Below are 11,805 nucleotides of genomic sequence, written 5' to 3' on the forward strand. Positions count from 1 at the left end.
TGGTCCTGGTCCTCGGCGACGCCCTCGTGATTCCATCAGTTGAACCTTCTGCATGTTTCTATGTGTGACTCCTCCCATCGAGCACAGAGGGTAAAGAGAAGCGTCCGGACGATGTGACTAAAGCAAACATGTTGGAACTTTATCTTCGCCATCGTAATAACTGGAGATGTGGTCACGTCCCGACTTTGAGGTTTTGTCGAGTTCACCAAAGCGAATTAGTTGTGTTAAACATTCCAGTAGTAGCGAGTTGTGTAAGAAGCTTAACAGCGAACGTGGACGTCACGCTTTCCTCTCGGCAGCGTCGGAATTCTGTCTTCGTGCATCGAGCATCGTTTCATTCTCCACGGAAGCTGGACAGAAGACGGCTGCAGCGACATTCTGTCACTTCACAACATCTGAGCTGCATTGATCTAGAGTCAAACTATCAGGGTCTGAATGTGTGTGTTTGTGTTGTTTTGTGTGTCTCTTGTTCTGTGTTGATGCTGCAGAGATACTCATTCATCATCATTAGTGAGTCGTCCTCAAACACTTCTACAAGGAAATGTCACTTTTTAGTGTTTGTGTGCCGGACGTCGCCTGCAGAGCTTCATGTGCACGTCAAGGTTAAGCTTAGGTTTAGGATAAGGTCAGGATTAGGATAGGGTTAAGGTTAAGTTAAGGTTTATGTTTAGGTTGAGATAAACTATTATTTTAGGGACAGTAATTAAATTGAAATTTAAAAGGTCACAAGGTCGGCAAGGCCGAGGGAAAGATATGGGTTAAATTGGGTTTAGGCTTAGACGTGTGTGTGTGTGTGTGTGTGTGTGTGTGTGTGTGTGTGTGTGTGTGTGTGTGTGTGTGTGTGTGTGTGTGTGTGTGTGTGTGTGTGTGTGTGTGTGTGTGTCTTGCCATCATTCCAGTTGCAGCACTCAATGAATTGTATTGCAGTGAATTGATATTGTTGACCTGAAGGTGTGTAACTAAAATCAGTGATGAAGGTGATTACAGTTTAAAATCTGCTGCTCATCATGTGACGACCACATAAATGAATTATAATTAAAGCTGTAGAGGTTATTAGAGGTCATTCGAGAGAAAATTAGATTCCACCGCCGGCCGCTCGGCCACAGTGTCGCTCTTGTTCCTGAACTTTAATTAGTTTTCAGCCAAGACTCACAATCATCATCATCATCATCATCATCAACAATTTATCATGTGAAAACCAACTAACATAAGTTTTTTATATTCTCAAATCCTGCAACGCTTCGACTCATTCCTTTTTGAAACAACTGAAATGTGGAAAACAACCTTGAGCTGAAATATTATTAATAAAATAATGAAGTTAATTATCAACAGTTTTGATGATCGATTAATCACGTATGAAGTTTAAAGTTTCCTGCTTTTCTCACGTCATCGTAAACTGAATATTTCGGTGCTTTGGACAATTCAGTGAGATATTTCCCAGCACTGGCACCAGTGAGTTCAGATTAATGTTTGATTTTGAATAGAGTTGATTTTGAAGTGAACCAGAGAAGAACCTGTTTCCGTTTAGTGCCGATTATTAGGTTATGTTTTGATTCCTGTTTATTAGTCAGCAGGATTACTCAAAAATGACTCAACTGATTTCCATTAAACTTCAATGGCGGAGTGGAGCATGACCCGAGAAGGAAGTGATTAGAGTTCAGGATGGATCCAGTAAATGTCTAGAGTCTAAAGTCTCTGAGTTTCCGTCTAGTTTCTTTATTAATATTTAATCATTTCATTAATCCATTATTTGACCATGGGACCCAGGATTGTTCCAGTTCATCATTATGAGTCTTTCAGCAGTGATAACTTTTGAATTTGCTCCTCGTTGCGTTCGGTATTTTGTTCTGTCGCCGAGGAGACGAGATCGTGGATGTAATGGTCGAGGGGAACCGAGCGGATTCCCCAATATTTCAGATATTTTCACACCAGACTGGGTTTTACTATAATATCTGACCACACATGATCTTCAGTGTTGATTGCAAAGTCCAATAACGTTAAGACCTTGTTGCAGAAATACTCATGTGGCATAGTTTGGTGTTGTTTTGTTTCTTTGCTCCACTGACTGCTGCCAAAATAGTAGTTTTTCTTAAATGTTTCCACGAGTTCTTTCCATGATTTTCCATCTTTAATTTGTTTCTCTGTACGACGAGTTTTGTTTCGAATTGACCCGACCTCTAACTTCCCCCGTGTTTCCCCTTTTCAATTAGCGGGTCCACGTGGTCGAGGGGTCACGGCCTCTGCAAGAACGCCGCGCTACAATCCATCACGTCGGCCGGTCTGTCCCTCTGTCCATCTGTCCGTCTGTCCGTCCTCCAGTCAGTCAGCAGGTCTCGTCACGAAAAACAACATACCAGCAGATAATTTGTCTCCCTGTGAAGAATGAATGATGCCGCTTCCAATCGGTTTCTACGTGAGCGCGGGTGTTTGGGTCAGTTCTCGGACCTGCACTGGAATCTGCACTGATCTGAGCGGAGCTTGTAAATCACTTACAGATCATCGCACAAACAGGAATGTGTTCTTCAGTCTCGTAGCCTGTCGGACACATTCCTGCATCGGCCTTCATCAGGAGAGAAATTACCCACAGTCACAGGACAGGAAGTCCTGTTTTTAACCCTGTGTCACTTACACACACATGTTGTTTAATTCTCTCCAGTTTAAAATTCGGCCTTTTCCTACTTTTTGACATTTTGATTAATCTTTTGCCTTAAAAATCGTCTGTTTACATCAATGTATCAGTGCTAAATTCACTTTAATTCTATAGCAACTAAAAAAAAACATAAAACTTCACATGAAATACAGAATTTTAGGAGGAAGTTGTCGAGAAATAAAAAACTAAATATCATAAAATAGTCCTGGAACGATTTGACAATTAATTTACTGGTCAGATAATTTCCTAAAAATATTTCTCATTTAAATAATTTTTAAAGCAAAAATACGGAACGATCGTTTGTTTCTAGCGTCTTAATTTAGAGGATTCAGTGTTTGTCTTTTTATATTTATATTATTATATTTATATATCCGTTTGTACTTGATGATCCATGTTTTCTGATATTTTCAAGGCCAAACAATTGATTAATTGACGTGTTTGCATGATGGACATAGTTTGTACTGTCGCTGTCGAAATACTGACATATTAGCAGATTGTTTATAAAGGCAATTATTTATTCTATGAATTAGTAATTTACACTGCACACTAACTAGTACTAGTAGTGTGCTGCTGTATCCATCCCTCCGTCCGTCCCTTTGTTTTGCAGCAGCTCTCCGTCGTTGTTCTGTGAGTTTTTGCTGAGTCAGCCTGGTGGACGGAGGCTTCCTGAGCCAAACACCGGTTTTACTGCGCCGCAGAAAACCAACGTCTGCCTGCAGAGAAACATTAAACCCAGACTGAGGCTCCACAGGATTCATACTGTCCCCACAGCTTCAGGTTCACCTTCACTGAGTGCTGTGTCATCTGAGGGTGATGGATGGATGGATAGATAGATAGATAGATAGATAGATAGATGGAAAGATGGAAAGATAGATAGATGGAAAGATAGACAGATAGATAGATGCTCTCCTCTCGTGTTTAAGTGGAAGCTGTAGCAGTGGTTGTGTGCAGACGTGCACGTGTTGCTCCTCCTCATGTGAGGCCACTCCCTGAACTCGTCTCACCGACATCGACTGTAACTCTGCTCCCATGGAATGAGATCGATCTATCTATCTATCTATCTATCTCTCTATCTATCTGTCTATCTATCTTTCTCTCCGTCTATCTGTCTCTCCGTCTATCTATCTATCTATCTATCTATCTATCTGTCTATCTCTCCATCTATCTGTCTCTCCGTCTATCTGTCTCTCTGTCTATCTGTCTCTCTGTCTATCTATCTGTCTATCTATCTATCTATCTATCTGTCTCTCCGTCTATCTGTCTCTCTGTCTATCTATCTTTCTCTCCGTCTATCTGTCTCTCTGTCTATCTATCTATCTATCTGTCTCTCCGTCTATCTGTCTCTCTATCTATCTGTCTCTCTGTCTATCTATCTATCTATCTATCTATCTATCTATCTATCTATCTCTCTGTCCATCTGTCAGACCCACACAGATGAACACAGAGGAAATGCAGTTAAAACAACAACTCATGCATTGTCATGTTTTATCTGTGGTTCTATCCCTACATGTGAAGTCTAACCAGGGTTGATGTGTGTAAATATCTCCCTGTGTCCTGGAGCTCGTATCTGATACGTTTCTTTTCCTACTTACCAGTGTTTATCTTTGCAGTTTCCTAAATCAACTAACATGTAAACACACAAATAAATAGTAAAAGGCATGATTGAGTCTCCATGGAGACTCCGTTAATTGAGTTTTCCACGGAGCAGCCATGTGGGAAGCTTTGTGTTGTTGTTAATTAGACTAATTACAGACAGTAAATTACATTAAATGGTATTTTATTAGATTATTTCCATTTAGTGAGACTTTTACATCTCAGTGTTTTTCTGACAACACGAGTAACTAGAGTTCAAACGGCCAACCCGCTCCCTGAGCATCTTCTGAATTACATCAGGTTCATAGTTTGATAATTTGCACTTTTAACATTCGAGAACATTTTGCAGATAATATCAGTTTTTTTGTCACAGAGCATTTTTCCATCGGTTCTTTTAAAGTAGAGCTTTTTATGCAGCTGCAGATCTGCAGCAGAGGAGAAGGTGAAACACGAGATGCAGCTTCTCTCTCAACACTTTCCTCGACTGGGACAGTTTCCAGTGAACTAAGTGACTCTCGGAGGAACCGTGTTGACCCACTGGAACAACCTGTGGCTCTTATTTCAGCAGGAAGTGCACAGATCAGATCAGATTCCCTGCATCCGACTCCGGCTCCTAGTGATGCAGCTGCAGAGACGCCACACGACATCATCAACAAGCACCACAGGACACAATCTGCACAGTCATGCTCACCACCAGCACACTCCTGTCTTTACTCAAAACCTCCTGCAGGGGGCAGCCTCTGCTTTCGTTTGACTCCTCTGTCTTGCATGTAAAAAACACAACAAAGGGCTCGTTGTTGCCCTGAGCTGAGACTCGCAGGCTGCGCCCGGCCTGTAAGGACCTCTCCTGGTCAAATGCTGCAGGTTTTACATGTTGAATGATGCGTCCACATGATGTCGGAATATGGAAAATGACTTCACAACAATTCACTCGTAGTCGAAACAACAACTCTGACCTCGTCACATATTAACCATTAAACATCATTAGCTCTAAATTGTAGATTTTAATGTCGGATGTTTCACTTTTGTCATTTACAAACTTCATGTCCATGTTCATAAGCCATTCAGATGTTTTTTATGAACAACATGCTCATTATTATGCATATTTATTTAAAGGGGAGTTAAGGTTTTGTTTAAACACATAAATACAACACGTTTTGTTTACAGCCTCCGTGTTTTTTACACATTCCGACGTTACAGCAAATGAAATGAAGCCGTCAGAGGTTAAAGCTTGGGTTGGTAATCTCAGACAAGAAGGCAAGAGCAGGCTACAATGAAACATGTAACTGAAACTTCCCATCTCCTCCTCTTCGTAGCCAATTCTCCGGATTTTACCCGCAGGTCATGTCTGAAAACGGCCGATCAATTTATCCGGACTTAATAAAGTGATTGGTCGTGTTTGTTACATTCCTGTGAGGCCACTGGCTTTTTATCTCTTCACCTAAAGCCCTGGAATCTCCTCGTCTTTCCAAGTTGACGTCTTCGTCTTCTGCGTGTACGGCTCCTCTTCTTCATCCTGAGATAATTGGGTTCTTCCAGTTTCACGTCCTCTCGCTCACTGGGAAGCTTCCAGACATTGTCCTGCTGTTTTCTCACATGGACACACGCTGTCATTTTACAAGGGGGCTGACACTTCTCACTTTCAGCTCCTCTGGATGATTTCAGGAAAACGTACAGTGCAGGTCTGAAAGCAGCATCAGGTTCAGTCCGGGGGTTAAGCCTTTCAGAGAAGGCAGGATTTTACTGAAGCCTGAGAGTAATGTTTGCCTGTGAGGCAACACTCAGGGCAGAAAACAACAGAGCACCTCATTGTTTATGCACGGCTGCGGCACAGGCATGTTTTTATATGTTTTAAGAGGTTTGCCGGAATATTAAACGTGTAATTATTAGTTTTATTGTTTGTCTTCTTTTATATCTTTGACCCAACAAACGACACAAACCAGTTAAGAGTGTTGTTGCGTAAATGGAATGAAGACTCACACCGTGAATTCATTTTCTTTTACTGTGTCATTGAATAAAATCTATAAAATATTCCACAGAAAAATACAATACATTATTAATTATCCTCTCATTACCCAGCATCCTTCAGTTACATGTACATCATCGTCGTCAACAACACATAGCTTGTGCTTTAAAGACCCAAACAATTATAAATAACTCTGCAGCTTTCTGCTGGTTCGATTCTTTCTGTCTGATAGATTATGTAAGTGGGGGAAAAAAACAGCAGGTCTTTATTTCGCAGGCTGAAATGCAGCTGATCCACACACTGTCTGTGCATCAGGAGCGAAAAACAAGTTGTTGTTGAGGCAGCAGCCCGCTCCTCCCACGCCTCGTGTGATTGGACCCTGGTCCGAGTTCGGGGCAAAACAAGCTTGAAACTCCTCCCACTGAGCGAGTGACGCAAGTCTCCACCTCCTCCGCCTCCTCTTCCTCCCACCTCCTCCTCCACCACTGCTTATTTTTCCCTCCTGGCCCGGGCTGCCACCTCCTCCCTCAGCTAGTTCACTGTCAGCCTGTCAGGATGCGTTAAGCTCATACGCCGGCAGTGTTCAGTGAGCGCAGAGAAAAAACAAAAAGGGCCGAGAAGAGGCAGGAAACAATGACGGTTCTGAGGCTCGGTGCTTTTACATAACACCCCCCCCCACTGTTCTTAGGTTGGTTTATCAATGAGGCTGGAGCCCAGACGGCCACAAACGGCCCAACACAAATAATTAAAAAACAGTAGTAAGGCACATTGTGGACATGAGACCAGAGACGAAGACGAGGACGGATTACTTTGGTCGTTGGATTATCGGCCCAGTTCACAAACAATGAATTAAACAGCTGTAGATGGTGTCCACCAGTAACACAGAGTCACAGGAGTGTCCAGGTCAACTGACATACGGAGGTAGAACAGGAGTAAACCACAGGAAGTGAAGGTCGAGCATCTTGACTCGTCGCGACCTTCTGATCTCTTCATCTCCTCTGCCGGACAGGAGACGTGAGTTTCAGGTACAAACACATATAAAAACATTGAACAATAAAAATTCACATCACCAAGGCCATAAAAAGACAGGCATCTGTTGTCATTTACAATTCTGAGACATGGCGAGCTCGTGGTTGACTCGAGGCGATCGTCTCCTCGGTCAGAAGCAGACATTTGAAATACACGTTTTACGCTGCGTTGGATTTAAACACCAGCTGCCGACGAGGAGTAACTGTTCACGTGGCGTCGTCATGGTGACAGGATATTACTTGTACAGTTTGTCCCGAGCGGTGCCACAGGAGGGGTCACCAAAAGCAAAATGGCCGCCATCACGCCGCGTAAGCGGTAGGTTGCAGTCGCACCCGTACAAACGACAAAGCACAAATAAAATCTGCTGCGGTTTTTCATTCATAAATAAGGATGAGAATAAAGCCAGTCCAGGTCCTCTTGTGATTGGACGTGAGCGTGGCGTTCGGTGGTTTGAGTAGACGGTCGTTTCTGCTTTAAAGATCCTACACGGTGCATTAAAGTCCCCGAGCTGAAGGGAAACCCAGGCCTTTGCCCCCCCGTCCGGCTGAAGCACACCCTCTTCAAGTAATTGAAGGGATTTCAATTAATAATCAACCCGGGGCCGGTCTCACAGCCGGAGTGACGCACACACACACACCACGGCTTCTCAGGTTCCTTCTTCCTGAGCAGCGGATTCACTCACTCACATAAAAACTTAATTTAAAAAACAAACAAACAGAGAAAAGTGACATTAACACTTGAGACGTTTCAGTTTCAACCTGCGTTTGTTGATTTAGGGGGAAAAAATCCACTTTTGACATTTTAACACTGTCAAATGGCTTCGAGCCGACGTTACGACACTTCCCTCACGAGTGCTGCAATACTCCTTTTTCACAGATTACTCAAAAGACAACCTGAAGCCGGACTTTCTGTCTGCTGCTGTAAAGTGACAATTATAGAATAATTTCTTAAATAACTGATTCATAATTTGGTCCAGAAAATATCAGAAGAAAGTGTAAAACAGTAAAATACAGAGAAAAGCAGCAGATTCTCTCGTTTGTCTGATTATTCTGGATTTTCCACCTGAATGTTTGTTCTGTTTCTACCGTTTGACGCCACAACCACAGTGCAACGTGTTTTAAAGTGGATGTTTTCTTCACAACAGCTGAAGCTTAAAACTCATTTTCATGTAAAATGTCAAATGGAGCCTTGGATGGACCATCATCGACCCTCACACCAGTGTTTGAGAAGCTGCTCGTCCTTGATCGATCAAGTGTCGTAAACGTCCACAACTTCATCCTGGTGGTCAAGACTTCACCAGGATCTCCATGATGTGGTCCAGCTCATTCAGGTCCATCCGACACGACTGCAGACTCCCAGGTGAGACGTGGCCTGGCGAGCGCATTTTCACGTCCTCGTCCGCCCACAGCGACACGCTGACGGGCCACAAAGAGCCCGTCGCCCAGGCAGAAGGCAGATCTGAAGTCTCGTACATTGACGTGTCAATGTCCTCAAAGATGTCATCCAGGGTGAGGTCGCCGAGGTAGCCCATGGCGTTTACTGCATCACTAAAAGCACTGATCGTGGCGGCGGGCGGCGGTTTCTGCTGGTCGGCCGAGCTGTTTGCCTCCTGAGAGGGGAACTCAGGGGACAGCGGTGGAGACAGGGGCAGGTCGTCCCTGTCATCCTCTGCACACCCCGGGCATGTGACCGGCATGTCCTCCCTGATGTCGTCCCTGAGAAGACGAGACTCAGGGTGGACGCCGTGGAGGGGAGCGTCCGGGCTGCAGGCTCCAGCCCCGTCGCTCTGTATGTCCTCCTGGATCTGCCGGAGCGTGTTGATGAGCAGCACCGAGCGGCGGAGGCTGAGCTCCATCCCGGCCTGGTACCGCTGCAGCTTCTCCAGACAGAGGCCGAGCACCAGCTGACGCTGCTGCAGGTGGTTCATCTCGGATATGGACGGCGCCACAACGAGCTCCACCTCCCCATGCTGCTCCTTCTCCTCCGTCACTGCAGCGGGGACCATCTCCGCCTCCAGCTCCTCCAGGCAGCTCCACTTTCGCTTCACGCCACGACCCAACATCGACCTTCATCAGAGAGAGTCCATCAGTTAGAATGGGATCAAAATACCATATGAAGACCGATGAAAAGCAGCTGATACCACAACTAATATTAAACTTGTCAGAATAAAACTTGAGTAGTGAAATAAACTCTTTAAGACAAACTGACTCGTTTGAACTTAATCAGAAGAGAAACATCAGCTCAACTTAACAAGATTAGTTTTAGTTTAGTTTATTTCACACAACTTAAATACAAAATACATAAATGAAAAGTTAAAATACGTTTTGGGGGGTCGGAACATAACACAAAGCTGGGGACACAATTATTTTCATGATCAATTTCTTTGTAGATAATTTCTTCCTTTATTCATTTTGTGCGTGCGTATTAAAACTGTAGGTAATAGGATGTATTTATTAGACTAAACCTTGAATCCCCTTTAAATCCGAGCACCAACCTTTCAAACTTCGACTCTCCCATTCACTTTAAATACTACCCAACCAAGTACTAACATTAAAGTACAGTTTCACACAGATATTCATATGACACAGACGTTTAGAAGGTGGGTGTGAAGATCTGAGTCACAGTCAGAGACAGACTGACTTTACTCATCTATGACACATCACTGTCTCACACACTTTACTCATGACAAACACAATTAAACCCTTTTAATGACAGTTTCTCACGTGAGCAGAATCAAGCTGTGACTTCATATCACGACACATTCAAATGTATGAAGAACAAACTCAGTCCTTCACTTTAAAGCCTTTAAAATGAAACGATAAGATAATAATTCAACTCTTACTTATATATAAACTTAAATACAATATTACTTATTGTACTCAGGAAACCACAGAGCGACCCCTGACGCCTGAAACAGACTTCAGCTCAGAGTAAAGCTCCAGGAGGAGAAACTACTTTCAGATGATAAGAAAATAAGAATAAGGTGTAAAGTATTATCAGGTGTAAAGTATTATCATGTGTATAGTATCCTCAGTTGTAAAGTATCATCAGCTGTAAAGTATCCTCAGATGTAAAGTATCATCAGCTGTAAAGTATTATGTGTATAGTACCTTCAGATGTAAAGTATCCTCAGATGTAAAGTATATTCAGTTGTAAAGCATCTTAAGATGTATAGTATACTCAGATGTAAAGTATCATCAGCTGTAAAGTATTATCATGTGTATAGTACCTTCAGGTGTAAAGTACCTTCAGATGTAAAGTATCCTCATGTGTAAATATCCTCAGGAAGTATCTTCATGTGTAAAGTATCTTCGGATGTAAAGTGTCCTCGTGTATGACGTCTCCTCATGTATGAAGTATAATAAAGTATAATCATGTACAGAGTACACAGTCCCGTGTCTCCTCCGTCTCGTCTTCTCTTCTTCTCTGAGAGGAATGTACTGTACACATCGAGGGGGCGGGGCCTGAGCGCAGGGCCGCCGCTGATTGGTGGACTCTGACGCTGATCAAGCCTCCGCCCCCGCATCTCACGGGGCAGCGAATGTGCGGCCGCTGCGTTCAGGGGCGTCCCGGAAAAACCAGCATCGCATCTTCACAGAACACGTGAGCGGCCTGAGTGGAGGAATATGATGCAGGGAAATGTTGGTGTTTCTTGCATTGCCTGTGTTAAAAAACAGACTTAAACATATGTATGATAGGTTTGGTTTAAGGTCATTTAAATAATAGTTCGGCCCGACATTCAAATCCAACTGAAACAGAAACAGCGTCATGTTTTTAGACTAAATGACCTTTAAAATTACATTTTAAATGCTTTTCTTGCCCTGTTGGTGTTTGAAGCTACTGGTGCACACATTTCCTTTGGGATCAATGAAATATTGATCTGTCTGTCTGGTTTAATCTTTAACTGTGCTTCATATTTTATAACCTAATTTCTGTTTTGCATGCAAAACCATGATCTAAAGAGAAACTTATATATCTTAGTGACGTAAATAGTGGATTCAAACGTGTAATATTTACCCCTGGAGTGTAAATAAATAGAGATATAGAGCAGCAGGAAATAGTCAAGTTAAGTAAAGTAAATATAATCACAATACCAAAGCGATTTTGGATTGAGCAGAAATTCCAAGTGAAATGTGTTGGAATCCTCGTGTTTTTCAAATATGTTCAGGCTTTAAAGCAACATCAGACACGAGCTGAAGTGTCAGTGAGTCCCTGAACGCAGCGTTTTAAAGAGACAGATGACTCAGAGGGCCGGATGTGACGGAGGAGCGGGGGAAGGCAATGCCCATATAAGGAAACTGTTCATTCACAGTTTTTCTTCCTCTTCCTCTTGAACCTGCCACAGACTCGAACTTCTTCTTTCCTCTTCTCCTCAACAGAAAGTAAATGTTCAGCTGCTGCTTCGTCGTCCGCTGAGCGACAGTTACACACGTTGTAGGAACACGACTGCAGGGCCACTCAAATACACCCTGAAATACAAAAACACAGAATACTAAATGTGCCAAAAATATAGAATTATGATACTTTCACTTGTCTTTAAAACTGCTGCTTTTCCTGTATTGTCTTT

At 43.0% G+C, this 11,805-nt stretch overlaps 1 protein-coding gene across 5 annotated transcripts; it reads right to left on the reverse strand.

Annotated features, from left to right (window-relative positions):
- Positions 1-6,227: 6,227 nt before the first annotated feature.
- si:dkey-177p2.6 (uncharacterized protein LOC568712 homolog) lies at positions 6,228-10,663 on the reverse strand. 5 transcript variants are annotated; one of them, XR_004612841.1, is made up of 3 exons: positions 10,485-10,652; positions 8,442-9,304; positions 6,228-8,310 (listed from the first exon to the last, which is right to left on the reverse strand). XR_004612841.1 is itself a non-coding variant. In XM_034577516.1 (2 exons), exon 2 carries the CDS (start codon positions 9,298-9,300, stop codon positions 8,524-8,526), a length of 777 nt encoding a protein of 258 aa, XP_034433407.1. In that variant the 5' UTR covers positions 9,301-9,304; positions 10,485-10,663; the 3' UTR covers positions 6,228-8,523. The 5 variants fall into 5 exon arrangements, 2 of the variants coding, with proteins under 2 accessions (XP_034433407.1, XP_034433408.1); XR_004612842.1 differs by having other exon boundaries at positions 10,468-10,652; XR_004612843.1 differs by lacking the exon at positions 10,485-10,652 and adding an exon at positions 10,349-10,388.
- Positions 10,664-11,805: the final 1,142 nt, after the last annotated feature.

This window comes from Hippoglossus hippoglossus, chromosome 22, assembly GCF_009819705.1.
Source record: "Hippoglossus hippoglossus isolate fHipHip1 chromosome 22, fHipHip1.pri, whole genome shotgun sequence".
Classification (NCBI taxonomy): domain Eukaryota; kingdom Metazoa; phylum Chordata; class Actinopteri; order Pleuronectiformes; family Pleuronectidae; genus Hippoglossus; species Hippoglossus hippoglossus.